Source organism: Myxocyprinus asiaticus, chromosome 1 (assembly GCF_019703515.2).
Source record: "Myxocyprinus asiaticus isolate MX2 ecotype Aquarium Trade chromosome 1, UBuf_Myxa_2, whole genome shotgun sequence".
In the NCBI taxonomy this organism is placed as follows: Eukaryota; Metazoa; Chordata; class Actinopteri; order Cypriniformes; family Catostomidae; genus Myxocyprinus; species Myxocyprinus asiaticus.
This window is the reverse complement of record NC_059344.1, coordinates 38,785,701-38,798,204: the sequence shown is the minus strand read 5'-3', so window position 1 is coordinate 38,798,204 and position 12,504 is coordinate 38,785,701. Positions and strand designations below refer to the sequence as shown.

Genomic DNA, 12,504 nt, shown 5'->3' with positions numbered 1-12,504 from the left:
GGTCTAGGTGATGAATTGCACTGAATGTGACACAATGAAAAAACTTTTGTGAGGCAATATAAAAGCATGCCCTTGACATTTTTCCAGCACTGCCATTCAGCACTTTCACTGTGCCTATAAATGAAAAATCATGCATAATATTAAAATATATAGCTTAAATATTTCAATAGCTTACAAGCGCTTGATTGAAACTAAACTGAATACTCTTAAAATCAATTGTTTTAATTTTACACATGACCAGAAACTGTTAAATTAAGTAAATTAATTTTTAATTTACGGTAAGTAAATAATTTTTTTTTTATACTGACAGGAATGGTGGACTCAGGAGAGGAAACAATAGGGAGCAATGGGGGTAACAGAACGTCTCGGTTACGTATGTCACCTCAGTTCCCTGAGATGAAGCTAGGTCCAAAGTCAGAACTGTAGCCAGGCGATGGAGATTCACCCGGCTCGCTCCCCTAAGGATCTTTATGATTAAATCATGTTTGCCTATAGGTGCCAGCTTCGGGTGCATGATATGCAGATATAGTCGCCACATAAACTTTGAGCATTGGAATGAGCCCTGCATCCAATCGCTCTTCAAGAAATGTGAGAATTTAATGCATGGGGCAGTTCACTGGGTCTTTACCATATGAAAAGCAACAATTAGTGAACATATTCCATTTCAGCGCATAGAGGCTTTTTGTAGACGGCACTCTAGCCTGTGAAATGGTGTTCATAACCGAGTCAGTTCTGTTACGTTTAGCACACCCCATTCAGGGGCCACACATGCAGGTTCCACAGCTGGGGCTGGGGATTCCAGATTGTGCCCTGTGCTTGAGAGGAGATCCCACATCAGCTGTAATTCCCATGTAGGGTCGTCCAAAATCTCTATCATTTCTAGAAACCAGGACTAGTTGGGCCACTTTGGCGCAACCAATAGAATCGTTTACTTGTCCTCTCGGACTTTGCATATGACAGAGTGAATGAAGCACACTGGGGGAAACGCGTATTTGCATTTCACAGGCCATTTGTGGGCCATTGCGTCCACTCCTAGTGGAGCTTGGAACTTGGAGTACCAGAGGGGACAATGGGAATTCTCCACGGAGGCAAATAGATCGATCTCCACTTTGCTGAATTTTCCTTAAATCCCCAGGACAGTCTGAGGATGAAGTCTCCATTCGCCCAGCATCACCCCTTGGCGTGACAATAGGTCCGCACCATAATTCAGACGGCCTGGGACATATGTCACTCACAGGGAGAGGAGATGCCACCACGCCCTCTGCGCACCTGTCCAGGTACTGAAAACTGGGCGTCCATTGCACACCATCCTCCAACCTGTGTTGGAAGCATCCGTGGTCACCACTTTCCACCTGAAAATCTGCCTCAACATGACAACTTATTGGTAGAAGGCAGGAGCTGTCCGAGGTGCTAGAGCAGCTAAGCAGCGGCGAGATATAGTGATGCGCATGTGCCCTTGGTGCCAAGCATTCCGTGGCACATGGCGCTTGAGCCAGCACTGAAGAAGTCTCATATGTAAGAGACCTAATGGAATTACGGCGGATGCCGCCACCATAAGCCCCAATGCTTTTTGAAACAGCTTCAGTGGAAGTGTTTTTCCCAGTTTGAACTGAGACAGACACTGGAGAATGGCCTGAACAATGCAGAAGATCCCGCCCGCTGACTAGTGTATGTCGACAGCGAAGTAGTATATGGCTTCTAGACGAGAGATGAATCACTCTCTTGAAGGAAGAAAATTCTGGGGAATGGTGTTTGCGCACCCGCTTTTATACCGGACAGCTTTGTACCTAAAAGGGCGGGGCTTAAACACCATAGTCAATTCTGGCGTTATTATAGAAAGGTTTCAACTAGGTCATGTAGTAGGACACTCCCCTCATAATGTCAGCTTAGTGACACAATGTCAAGTGTACTGAATCGTAAGGGAACCAGGAAATGAGACAAACCAGTCAGACTAAAACTTGTATAGCCTGCATAAGCACCTTGACTCAACATGCTGAAATTGCTAAGCCACTTTATTTATTTCTGAAATTTCAGCACCCTCCAACATAGTATTTCTTTTTAAGATAACACACAGCAGCTGAATAATTGGATACAACTACAGAATTATTTAGTGAGAAATGAAAGTGTATTTGAATATGTTTGTGTGTATATAAGGTGCAGATTAATACTTGTACAATTGGGCCAGTGCTCTGTAAAATGCAAAGTTATTAAAATTAAATTAAAGTTATGAGAAAATTATGAACAGAGAATTTCTAATGAAGTCGTCTCCATGAGAGTTGAATGTACATAAACTTGCTACTGACCTCTCGGACTGTATGTGCATGTGTGTGCATACCTTATCTCCAAGATCAATTTTGCTGAAGCTGAACGTGCTGAGGTGGGCATTGGCTTCTTTTATGGCTGGCTCAATTGTTTTTTTAAACAGCTTCTCCACAAACTGACACACATAAGGCCACATCTGTTTCACTGTCTGAAGCACAGAAAAGTGTAACTGTTCAGTGCTAGGCAAACACTATGTTAAAATTAAGGCATTTTCATTTTTTACTGAACTGAATATTTCACAAGACTGAACTGCTGTTTGATATTCTCTTGACTATAACATAAGCTAAAGGCAAAATCTTCACTAATATGAGTAAAATATAATTGTATCCTATATTGTTGTTTTCACATTTGACAAATATAACAACAAGGTGCACAAATTCTTTTGAACAGGGCTGGGGACATGTTGGAACTTGACTAATATTACAGGCATTTGGAAACGATCCCCATGCAAACAGAAGAGGTAGCTATAATGCATTTAATTGTCTTCAAAGTTTAGGTGTATAAATATAACTGTAGTAAAAGTACTAAGTTGCATGAAGAATAGTTATCCCTATCAGTTTTGTGAAGTTTAAAAACATCAGTGATTCTTTTATGTTTAATGTAAATAGTTTTGCATAAGTTTGAATGTTGCAGAAGCGTGAGACCATTCAGGTACATATATTAAGCTACTGGGCAAGCTACCAATGAAATATTCAAATAAGTCATGTTGTATGAAGACTGGTTGGGTGTAATGCAAAATGCACTGGATTACATCACCACCAGTTTACAAGAACTGTTATCTCCCTGTGTGTGTGTGTGTGTGTGTGTGCGCGTGTGTGTGTGTGTGTGTGTGTGTACAGTATGTGTGTTACATGCACTAATTTTCGTCAATCCGAATAAATTAAATCTGACCGCAGATTCTGAATGTACTGTTTATATGCCCCCTAAACTTTGCAATCCGATACAAACATTCATTTACATGTGCATTACACGTATTCCGAACCAAACTTAATCAAAAACCTAGATATTATTATTAGTAGGCTACCGATATTTTTGAGGTTTCTTTATTTTAAGTCTATAACTGTGTATATTTTAACATAAGTTTGAGGAGGTTGTTTATGCTATTTACTGGCTGTGTCTTGTTTGGAAGCTGCGTGCTAGGTAGGAAGTGTCCTATGAAGGCTGCAGTATACCGAGTATCCTCCTTTAAACAAGCCTCGTTTAAACGAGATGGACTTCGTAGCACAAACGGAAACAGAACGTATCATGGTTGCTATGACAACACGCCACTCTTATTTCCACTGAAGCGAAGAATTGTGGGTTGTGAGTGCCCACGAAGGATACACCTCATGCATCCTCCGAATTCCCGTGAAAGAAGGTCGCATTCAAACGCTGCATTTGAAGTGTCCTACTCGCTTTTCTGAAACGAGACAGCCTCGATGACAAATGCAACCTCCGGAGGACGCAGCCTTCCAAACGAGACACAGCCACTGTGTTTACTTTGCATCATCTCTTGTAAAAAATAATCTAACATTTACTTTCCTAATATGTTACGTACGATAGACTGTCACTATGTCAAAGAAGAAATGCTTTAGAAATTATGGTTTCGATGTCAGGAAGTGAGTGAAGTCGCGTACACGCAACAGAACACAGAACGCCATAACCACACCTGATGCTTAAAGTCCCTATTAAGAATGACACAACATTCTTTTTTTATTTCTATGATGTCATGAAAGAAAATATGCACCCTGCAGAATATTCACTTTGAGCCCGCATACCCTTCATAATGCGTTTTGTCATTACTTTGTATAAATTAGGTTCCGGCGAAGAGTATCAGGTATAAATATGCATATGCACCACATCTCTGCGCATGAGCGCAAGGTATTTTAGAATACGACTGAGAAAGTAGTCGGATTCAAATGTTTACATGGCTAATATTTTTCTTTTAATCTGATTATTTTAGGTCTACACCACCCCCTTCAAGTGGATGGAAATTTTATTCAGATCCAGCTCAATCAGATCATTTTTGTGTTTACATGAAGGCTTTTCAGTCCGATTGATCTATCAGTCGGATTCTAAACGGATTATTTGGTTACATGTAAAAGTGGAGATGTAGTACAGAAAGAGTTGTATATGATGATTGTGACGAGGAGGAGGGTGGGGCCGGGCAGTGACTCTCTCTCTCTCCCGAACTGCTGCATCCGGCTGCCCTTCTCTCTCTCCTCAGCTGATTAGCCTGATTGGAGGCCGGGCGTGCGTAGTCACGGCCCGGCCCCGCCCTTCTCGTCGTCACAATGATAACTAAGAGATGATGAGGAATGAAGAATTATCTCATCGTTTTCTCACCTTATTTATCCACTCAACTCTCTCCACATCTGGATAATGAACCTGGTGGGGAAAATAAATTTAACAAATCCATAAATATATGTGACAAAACAATGAAAGAGGACAAACAAGACAACTTCTATAAAGGTGATTCTATAAAGAAACCCCTCTGGCAATCACAAACAAACACACCCTTGGTCTACACATAGCATGAATAGTAAACACAGTCAATGTCTGACAAAATAAAAAGGGCTTTCTGTCTAAACATGTGACTGGTTTCCTACACAAAAAAAGTGCCACCCACATCTATTTTTCCCTACTATCACTGCATTTTTCCTGCATTCTTTTACTACAGGGGCTTTAGCATGTTTGAATGCTCACTACAGCAATATGGTGCAATGAGCATGGTTGCAGTTATATCCCTGCAAAAGAATAGTGCTGCGTTAGTACCACATCAGAATAGCAGAGGTGCAAATGTGTTACCACCAACATATCAGTTTCAACACACGAGGGGACTGGGTTTTGGACCATTGCTTCTGTGTGTGAAAAAAGCCCAGAGGATCATCAGAGACTCCAGCCACCCGAGCCATGGACTATGATCAAGCACTGAGTCCATCAAAAGATTAAAGTCTCCTCCCAATATTATATCACGAGCATTAGGTGCGTAAATATTAGCCAAAATCAACCTTTGCCCCTGAATTTCAACTAACACAATAATTACTCTTCCTAATTTATCTTTAATCTGTTTGAGAAATTTGAACTGTAAATGTTTATTAATCAATATAATGACTCCCTTGCTCTTACTTGAGCCAACACTAAAGAAAACATGTCCACCCCATATCTTCCCAAATTTTTCAGCTTCCTGCGGGGAAAGATGTGTTTCTTGAAGAAACACTATATCATATTTCTTACGTTTAAGAAAAGTAATAACCTTCCTTCTTTTTATGGGGTGCCCCAACCCATTCACATTCCATGTGGAGAGAGATAGTACACTCATATTAACATTTGACATTTTGATATAGTAAAAAAAATAAATTGTGTGTCAAAAACAAAATTATATAGACCACATTCCCCATTAGTGAAACAATCAACCCCCGAACAAAACAAACAGAAAAAAGAAAAACGTGCACATTAATCCCGCGCACGACAGCGCCAACCGGCGACAATCCCTCTAAACTCAAAAGGTCCATGAACACCCACGAGAACTCCCGCTACAAATTTGCCATCGGATTGCTCAATTTTGCCTCACAAATTTGTGAGGCAAAATTACATAACAGAAAATACTTTGTAAAATAAACCCAGTCAATAGGAAGAATGAACACTAAGAACATGTAGATTCATTCACAGAACTGTTTTAAAGGTGTGATCTTCCACAAAACAAATTCCAGCTGATATAAACCGTTCAGATTCCTCGGACAGACAAACGAATGTTCAGTGAGCTGGCTGTTATGAGTTCAGCGGATGACGTAATCATTCCAATGTCCCGTAAAAAAAAACTCAACAAAACAAACTACAGCCAGCAGGAGGAATAAGCATGAAGAACGAACAGATTAATCCACAGCTGTTCCAAAGGAATGTTATTCAATAGAACAAGCTCCAGCCGCTAGGCGGAACCAATACAAAAAGAAACAACACCGGCATCCCGGTTCCCCGGATGGTCGAGTCAACTCACTCGGAGGCCGCATAAAAAAATTTACCATGACTTACATAATCCGTCGGCTTCATAAAAAACATCCTTTGTGTGAGCAGCATGTAGATATTTTGCGGTCATCCGTAATGTCCACTCTCAATCTGTCCGGGAACTTCAATGCAAAAGTAATCTTTTATCAATGCAAAAGTTTCTTTAAGGCAAAGTGTTATTCACAAAACAAGCTCCAGCTGCTCGGCGGAGCCAACGCAAAAAATCCAAAATGTCGCCCAGCATCCTCAAGAGTTAGTACAGCGAGTCAGGCCCACTCACATGAGAAACATCCAATGGTTTACTAAGTCATTGATTCTATAAAAGACATTGCCAGATTTGGACATGTGAATACTTTGCGACCGACCTTCGTTTCTATTCTCAGTTTGGCCGGAAACATCAGAGCAAACGAGATGTTTTTCTGATGTAAGAGTTTCTTACATTTCCTTGAACTGATCGTGTTTCTCTCTTGTCGAACTCGCAAAGTCCGGGAACAAGAAAATATTATGGTTCTTCCAAGAAAGCTTCCCTTTGCTCCTCGCCTGGCGCAACACAAGATCTTTATCGGATGATCTCAGAAATCTGGCCAGAATCGATCTGGGCCTGTCTCCCTCAGCAGATCTGTGAGCCGGCACTCTGTGAGCTCGCTCAATTTCCAGCTTGTGGCCTGTTATGTCGAGCAGACTCGGGAAAAACTTGTGTAGGAATTTCACCATATCTCTGCCCTCCTCATGCTCAGGAATTCCAACAATTCGAACGTTATTCCTGTGGCTTCTATTTTCAAGATCTTCAAGCTTTTCAAGGAGATGTTCCAGATCAACTTTGGTCACGGGTGGATTAGCGGTTAATTCCCTCTCCGAAGATTCCAGAAAATCGATTCGTTTTTCAACATCAGTCAATCTTGTACCTAACTCGGAGAATTTTATTTCCATCGCTGTGATTGATCGACGTATTACAGCGAGATCCTCCAAGTCAGCAAGAATCTTTGTCAACATCACCGACATATTTGACAACTGACGCTGGATTCCTTCTCCCGCCGTGCCATCCAAATCGAGTCCCCGGTCTGTAGGCCTGTCGGGGCTTTCATTCTGAACACGTAAGTGTCTTTTAATGTCTCCCGAGCCCGAGGATTTTGACTTCTTTGCCATGTTTTGCAACAAAGGGCAAATGTGTAACTGGGTATAACAAATTTCACCAGATTTTAATATGAAAATAATCGAAAAGTGCGCAGAGCTCGTCGCTCACACGTCTGCCTCTTGCATGGCGTCACGTCCCCCTTCCGCACGGAAAGTATTTGAATACCTTTTACCTTATGGTTACACTACTTGACATTTTTAAAGACATTAAATCTAATTTTCTTTGAAAATGCTATAAATGTTTTTCAAAAAATGAAACCAACATGGGCAAAAAGATTTCATTTATAAAAATTTACACGTGTTTTAAACTAGATTTTAATACGATTTTTCATTTCGATCACCTCAAACATCCTTATTTGTCAACATCCCAGATATATATAAAAAAAAAAAAAAAAAAAAGGGTATATTAAATTTACTTCTATATTTTGTGTAAACTGAGAATTTCTACTTTGAACTTTGCAATGCAACTTGACATTGTACTATATTTGCTTATTATTGTAGTATATTTGTTGTTTACTTTGTACTAGCAGATGTCTCTCTGAGAAGGTATTGAACCCAGTTCCAGAGAACAGGATCAAGACATCTTGGAAGAGCCAACCTCTGTAACTCTTGAATCAGACATCACACACTTCCCAAGAACCAGGGAGAAACAGGACAAACAAGTTAGCAGTGTTTCCAAAGAGACTTCTTAGTAGGAGTATGCTACCATGCTACTATCAAATCTTGATAGTACAAGAATTCATGATATCTCACTTGCCCTTTAGAAAAAAAAAACCCTCCAAACTAATCAACATAAACCAGTTCAACAAACCCTTGATCTCCTAAAGGTAAATTGCCTTTAAAGTAATTTGATTAAGCTTTCAAGGCAGTTGACGACTAAATAAAGAGATAATAAAGAGATGATAATGGATGCCTGCGAGACCATAAAAGCAATGCATCAGATAAGTGCCTAACACTACACAAACAAGAAGATTACATGATCAGTGCTGGAAATAGCTGACGGAATTGCTGTCTTAGCTGAGAAATGTCACACATTAAGTACAAGTAAAACTGATGGAAACTATTGGGAAAAGTGAATTTGTCATCCTTCAGTTTGCAGTTATTTGTGTGTGTGTGTGTGTGTGTGTGTGTGTGTGTTACTTCAATGAAACTGTTCATCCAAAAATGAAAATTCTCTCATTGTTTACTCGCCCTCCTGCCATCCCAGATGTGTATGACTTTCTTTCTTCTGCAGAACACAAAAAAGATTTTTAGAAGAATATCTCAGCTTTGTAGGTCCTCACAATGCAAGTGAAAGATGCCCAAAACTTTGAAGCTTCAAAAAGGACATAAAAGTCCTTAAAAGTGCAAAGGCAGCATAAAAGATCCATAAGACTCCAGTGGTTCAATCCATGTCTTCTGAAGTAATTCAATCGGTTTTGCATGAAAACAAGACCAAAATATAACTCTTTTTCACTATAAATCTTGACATCAGCAGTCTGCTTGACGATCATGATTTCAGACTAGATTCAGTGCATGCATCAAGCATTAGTAAGTGTAATCGAACTTGAAATCGTGATCGTGCCTAAAGACTGCAATGGCAAGATGTAGCTACAGTAAAAAAGGAGTTACGTTTTGGTCTGGTCTCAAAACCAATTAGATTGCTTCAGAAGACCTGGATTCGTATGGATTACTTTTATGCTGCCTTTATGTGCTTTCTGGAGTTTCAAAGTTCTGGCCACCATTCACTTGCATTGTATGGACTAACAGAGCTGAGATATTCTTCAAAAAATCTTCATTTGTGTTCAGCAGAAGAAAGAAAGTCATAGACATCTGGGATGGCATGAGGGTGAGTAAATGATGACAGAATTTTCATTTTGGGGTGAACTATTTCTTAAATAATTATTTCCAACAACACTGTAAAACAGACTTTTATACTTCTTTTAGTTTCTAGAAAGTATATCCTATGATTCATTATTGCTACAAAGAATGCTGTCCTTTCCCTTGCAAAAAATCTTTCAAGGTCAAGTGGGACACCAGAGTCGCAGGTCTGACTGCTTGTTGCAAACAAGCCATCGAAGGCAATCCTTAGCTACACATTTCAAGGAATTGAGTCCTCATTTGGAGGTCACCAAATTCACCCTTCTGGTTCAATTGTCTGCTTAGATTTCATATACAATACCTATTTACTTTGTTGAACTTGGCTTTAGGCTAAGTATTTTAGTATTTTGAATAAATAGAGGCAAATGCTGCATCCTCCAGCAAAACCGTTAACTTTCTCAAATGGGCAAAAAGACTTGCTCTGTCTCATGGACAGCTTGGATATCAGCTGAGACCCAAACATGGACAGTTAAGTCACAAGCAGCACCCACAGCCAGTTTAATGATCACATCTTGGAAAGCAAACAAACAGACACCCTTATTTAATGTGCTTGTTTGATTGATTGAAGCAAAACACACTTGATCTAATTAATATAATACCTTGATCTAATTAATACATTTTGTTAGGTTATTAGTTACTAAGACTTTTTTTGTCAGTTTAAACATACTGTACATTACCAACAACAAATATTTTGACCAGGTCCCATCAAAAACCCATTACACTGTAAGAGACTCCAGAAGAAGCGGTTCTTTTATTCCAGCTTTTATGATGCAAGCTTTCGAGCTTTTTGAGACACAGTTGTTTGCTTTTTGAATCACAGCCAGTGTCAGTAATGAAAGCGAAGTTTAACTCACCCATGATGGTAACTCAGTTGCCTCCAGCTCCTGTTTAACAGTGTCCTCTTGCTCAAACAAGGAGAGGGCTCTGTTCAGCCTCGTGTTCTTACAACTCGTGTTTCTCCTCCAAAAGAAAAATATAGTAAGTGCAATCAAAAGCCAGCTAAAGCTGAACTCGAAATAACCCAGGACATATATGGGGAAGATAATAACGAAGGTCTTCGCGAACTGCAGCCACGTGCGGGTCAGTTCGCTAGTGCAAGACGAATCTTTAGGTTCCGAAGCACCTGCCGCTTGAGAAACATTTCCGCGAACAGCAGTCATGATGTCCTCTCATATTCAGCACAGACTAAGTCCGTTGTCAAGTTGCAGAAGTCGCGGTGCGGTGCAAATGTATCTACTGTTACGCACAGCTGTCAAACATACACACTGTGTACAAATGTCAACAGCGAAAGTAAACACGAGACTTCAGACCATCCTCCTTTCCACGGTCTCCTTTCCAAGTTCAACGCCCGGTTCGGTCAGTTTGAGGATGTTCTCTCACGTTAGTTCGCCGGTACACCAGTCCATTTTGCCGAATTTTATATAAACATATTTACCAGCAAATAACTGAGGAGCTAACTCTGTGCCGTCTGCTTTGCTGTCTGTGTTCTGACGGAGCGCGTGCCGCTGTGTTGTTTTCTGACAGACAGCTAACTGCTGCACACGCGCACGGGCGCGCACTCACAGCGGGTCTTGAGAGGTCAGTATGGAGGTCACGATCACTACTATGACTACAGCGCAAAATCGCCACCCTACCTGTACCTACAGGTACACTTTTTTGTTTTTTTTAATGCTTTATTGATTCAATGCCACAAGAATAAGAGGTATTACATATCCACATAATCAAATTAACATTAGCTGCCAGAGAGAGAGAAACAAAATAAAGGAAGAAAATTACATAAATTTCAATGCTTTCAGAGCATTACATGTTTTCAGTGCTTTTTTGTTTTTTGTTTGTTCCAAGAGATTTACATATAATTTAAAGTCATTTATAAAATGTGCAAAATTTGGTTTACATTGAGCCCACTTCTTTTTATGTATATGGAATTTTCCTAACAAAATAAACAAATGTATAATATGTTGTTCTTTACAATTCAAATTTTCTTTTTCTGTATAAAAAAGTACATCAAATATACACATTTCTATCATACACTCCATTTTTCTGTTAATATAAAATTCCAAATCCTTACAAAATAATCTTGAGTAAAAACAATGAAAAAAAAGATGCAAAATAGTTTCTTTTTCTTGACCACAAAAATCACAGGAATACGAAATATTAAGCTTAAGTCTTTTCAAAACATGCTTAGCAGGATAAATTCTATGAAGTATTTTGTAAGACACTTCCTTAACTTTGTTATTGATACAAAACATATTTGGCAGTTTCCATGCTTTAACCCAAGAGATATTACCGAATAAAGAAGACCAAAAAAATCTTGCTGCCGGTAAGGACACAGAACAAAGAGCATTCCTTATAATCTTATTGCTACACTGTTGTTTTAAAACATCAACATTTTCAATGAAAATGTTTCCACAAAGATTAACCATGCTGATTTCTTCTGAGTTACAGTTTTTCAAAAGTAACATCACACTCTTTGGAATTGCGTCAAAAACAATAGCAAATTATCTTGGTTTAACTGGTAATTGAAATTTCTGAAGAAATTCAGTATATGACAACAAGTACCCATGGGAATTAACTAAATGTCTTACTAAAAGAATACCTTCCTTGAACCAAGTATGATAGAATAAAGATTTGTTTTTAAATAATATGTCCTTGTTATTCCGTATGAAATAGTTGTGGGGTGAAAAATTGTGCTTATACACCAATTTCCATGCTAACAGGGCTTGTCTGTGAAAGCCGGCCAATTTAACAGGAATTTTGTCAACAGAAAAATTACATTTCAACAAAAAGTCTATGCCTCCAAGAGTATTAAATATATAATTAGGAAATGCATTCCAAGGACTTTCTCTATTCTTCATAAACTCTATCAACCATTTAATTTTAAAAGTGTCATTGAGAGTATTATAATCTAAGACCTCCAGTCCCCCTTGCTCTTTAGGATTACAAATTACCTCCTTTTTTAAATAATGTGGTTTTTTCCTCCAAATAAAGTTATAAACCTACAGGTACACTAACACAACAACGGCGGAGAAAAAAACGTATGTCTTAGAGAAACCAATTACCAACCGTCAACTATTAATTTAACACCAATATGTCTAAAAAATAAAAAGAGGGATTTGGGGCAAGTTTAGCTGGTCAGGTTGGGAGACCTACTCCGAGCTAAACCAACTGAGCACCAACTTGGCTAGCTAAAAGCAGATGAGGCTT

General features: G+C 39.3%; 1 protein-coding gene across 3 annotated transcripts in view; it reads right to left on the bottom strand.

Moving 5' to 3' along the window:
* LOC127444553 (extended synaptotagmin-2-like) overlaps nucleotides 1-10,849 on the bottom strand; it is a 46,167-nt gene extending 35,318 nt beyond the window's left edge. For 2 of the 3 annotated variants that reach the window (XM_051703994.1, XM_051703976.1), the window contains exons 1-3: nucleotides 10,155-10,849; nucleotides 4,648-4,689; nucleotides 2,336-2,470 (exon numbers count right to left, since the gene is read on the bottom strand). In XM_051703994.1, the coding sequence (XP_051559954.1) occupies nucleotides 2,336-2,470; nucleotides 4,648-4,689; nucleotides 10,155-10,460 (483 nt within the window). In that variant the 5' untranslated portion in view covers nucleotides 10,461-10,849. The remainder of the gene's footprint in view (nucleotides 1-2,335; nucleotides 2,471-4,647; nucleotides 4,690-10,154) is intronic. The other variant, XM_051703984.1, reaches the window with a different exon arrangement.
* Nucleotides 10,850-12,504: the final 1,655 nt, after the last annotated feature.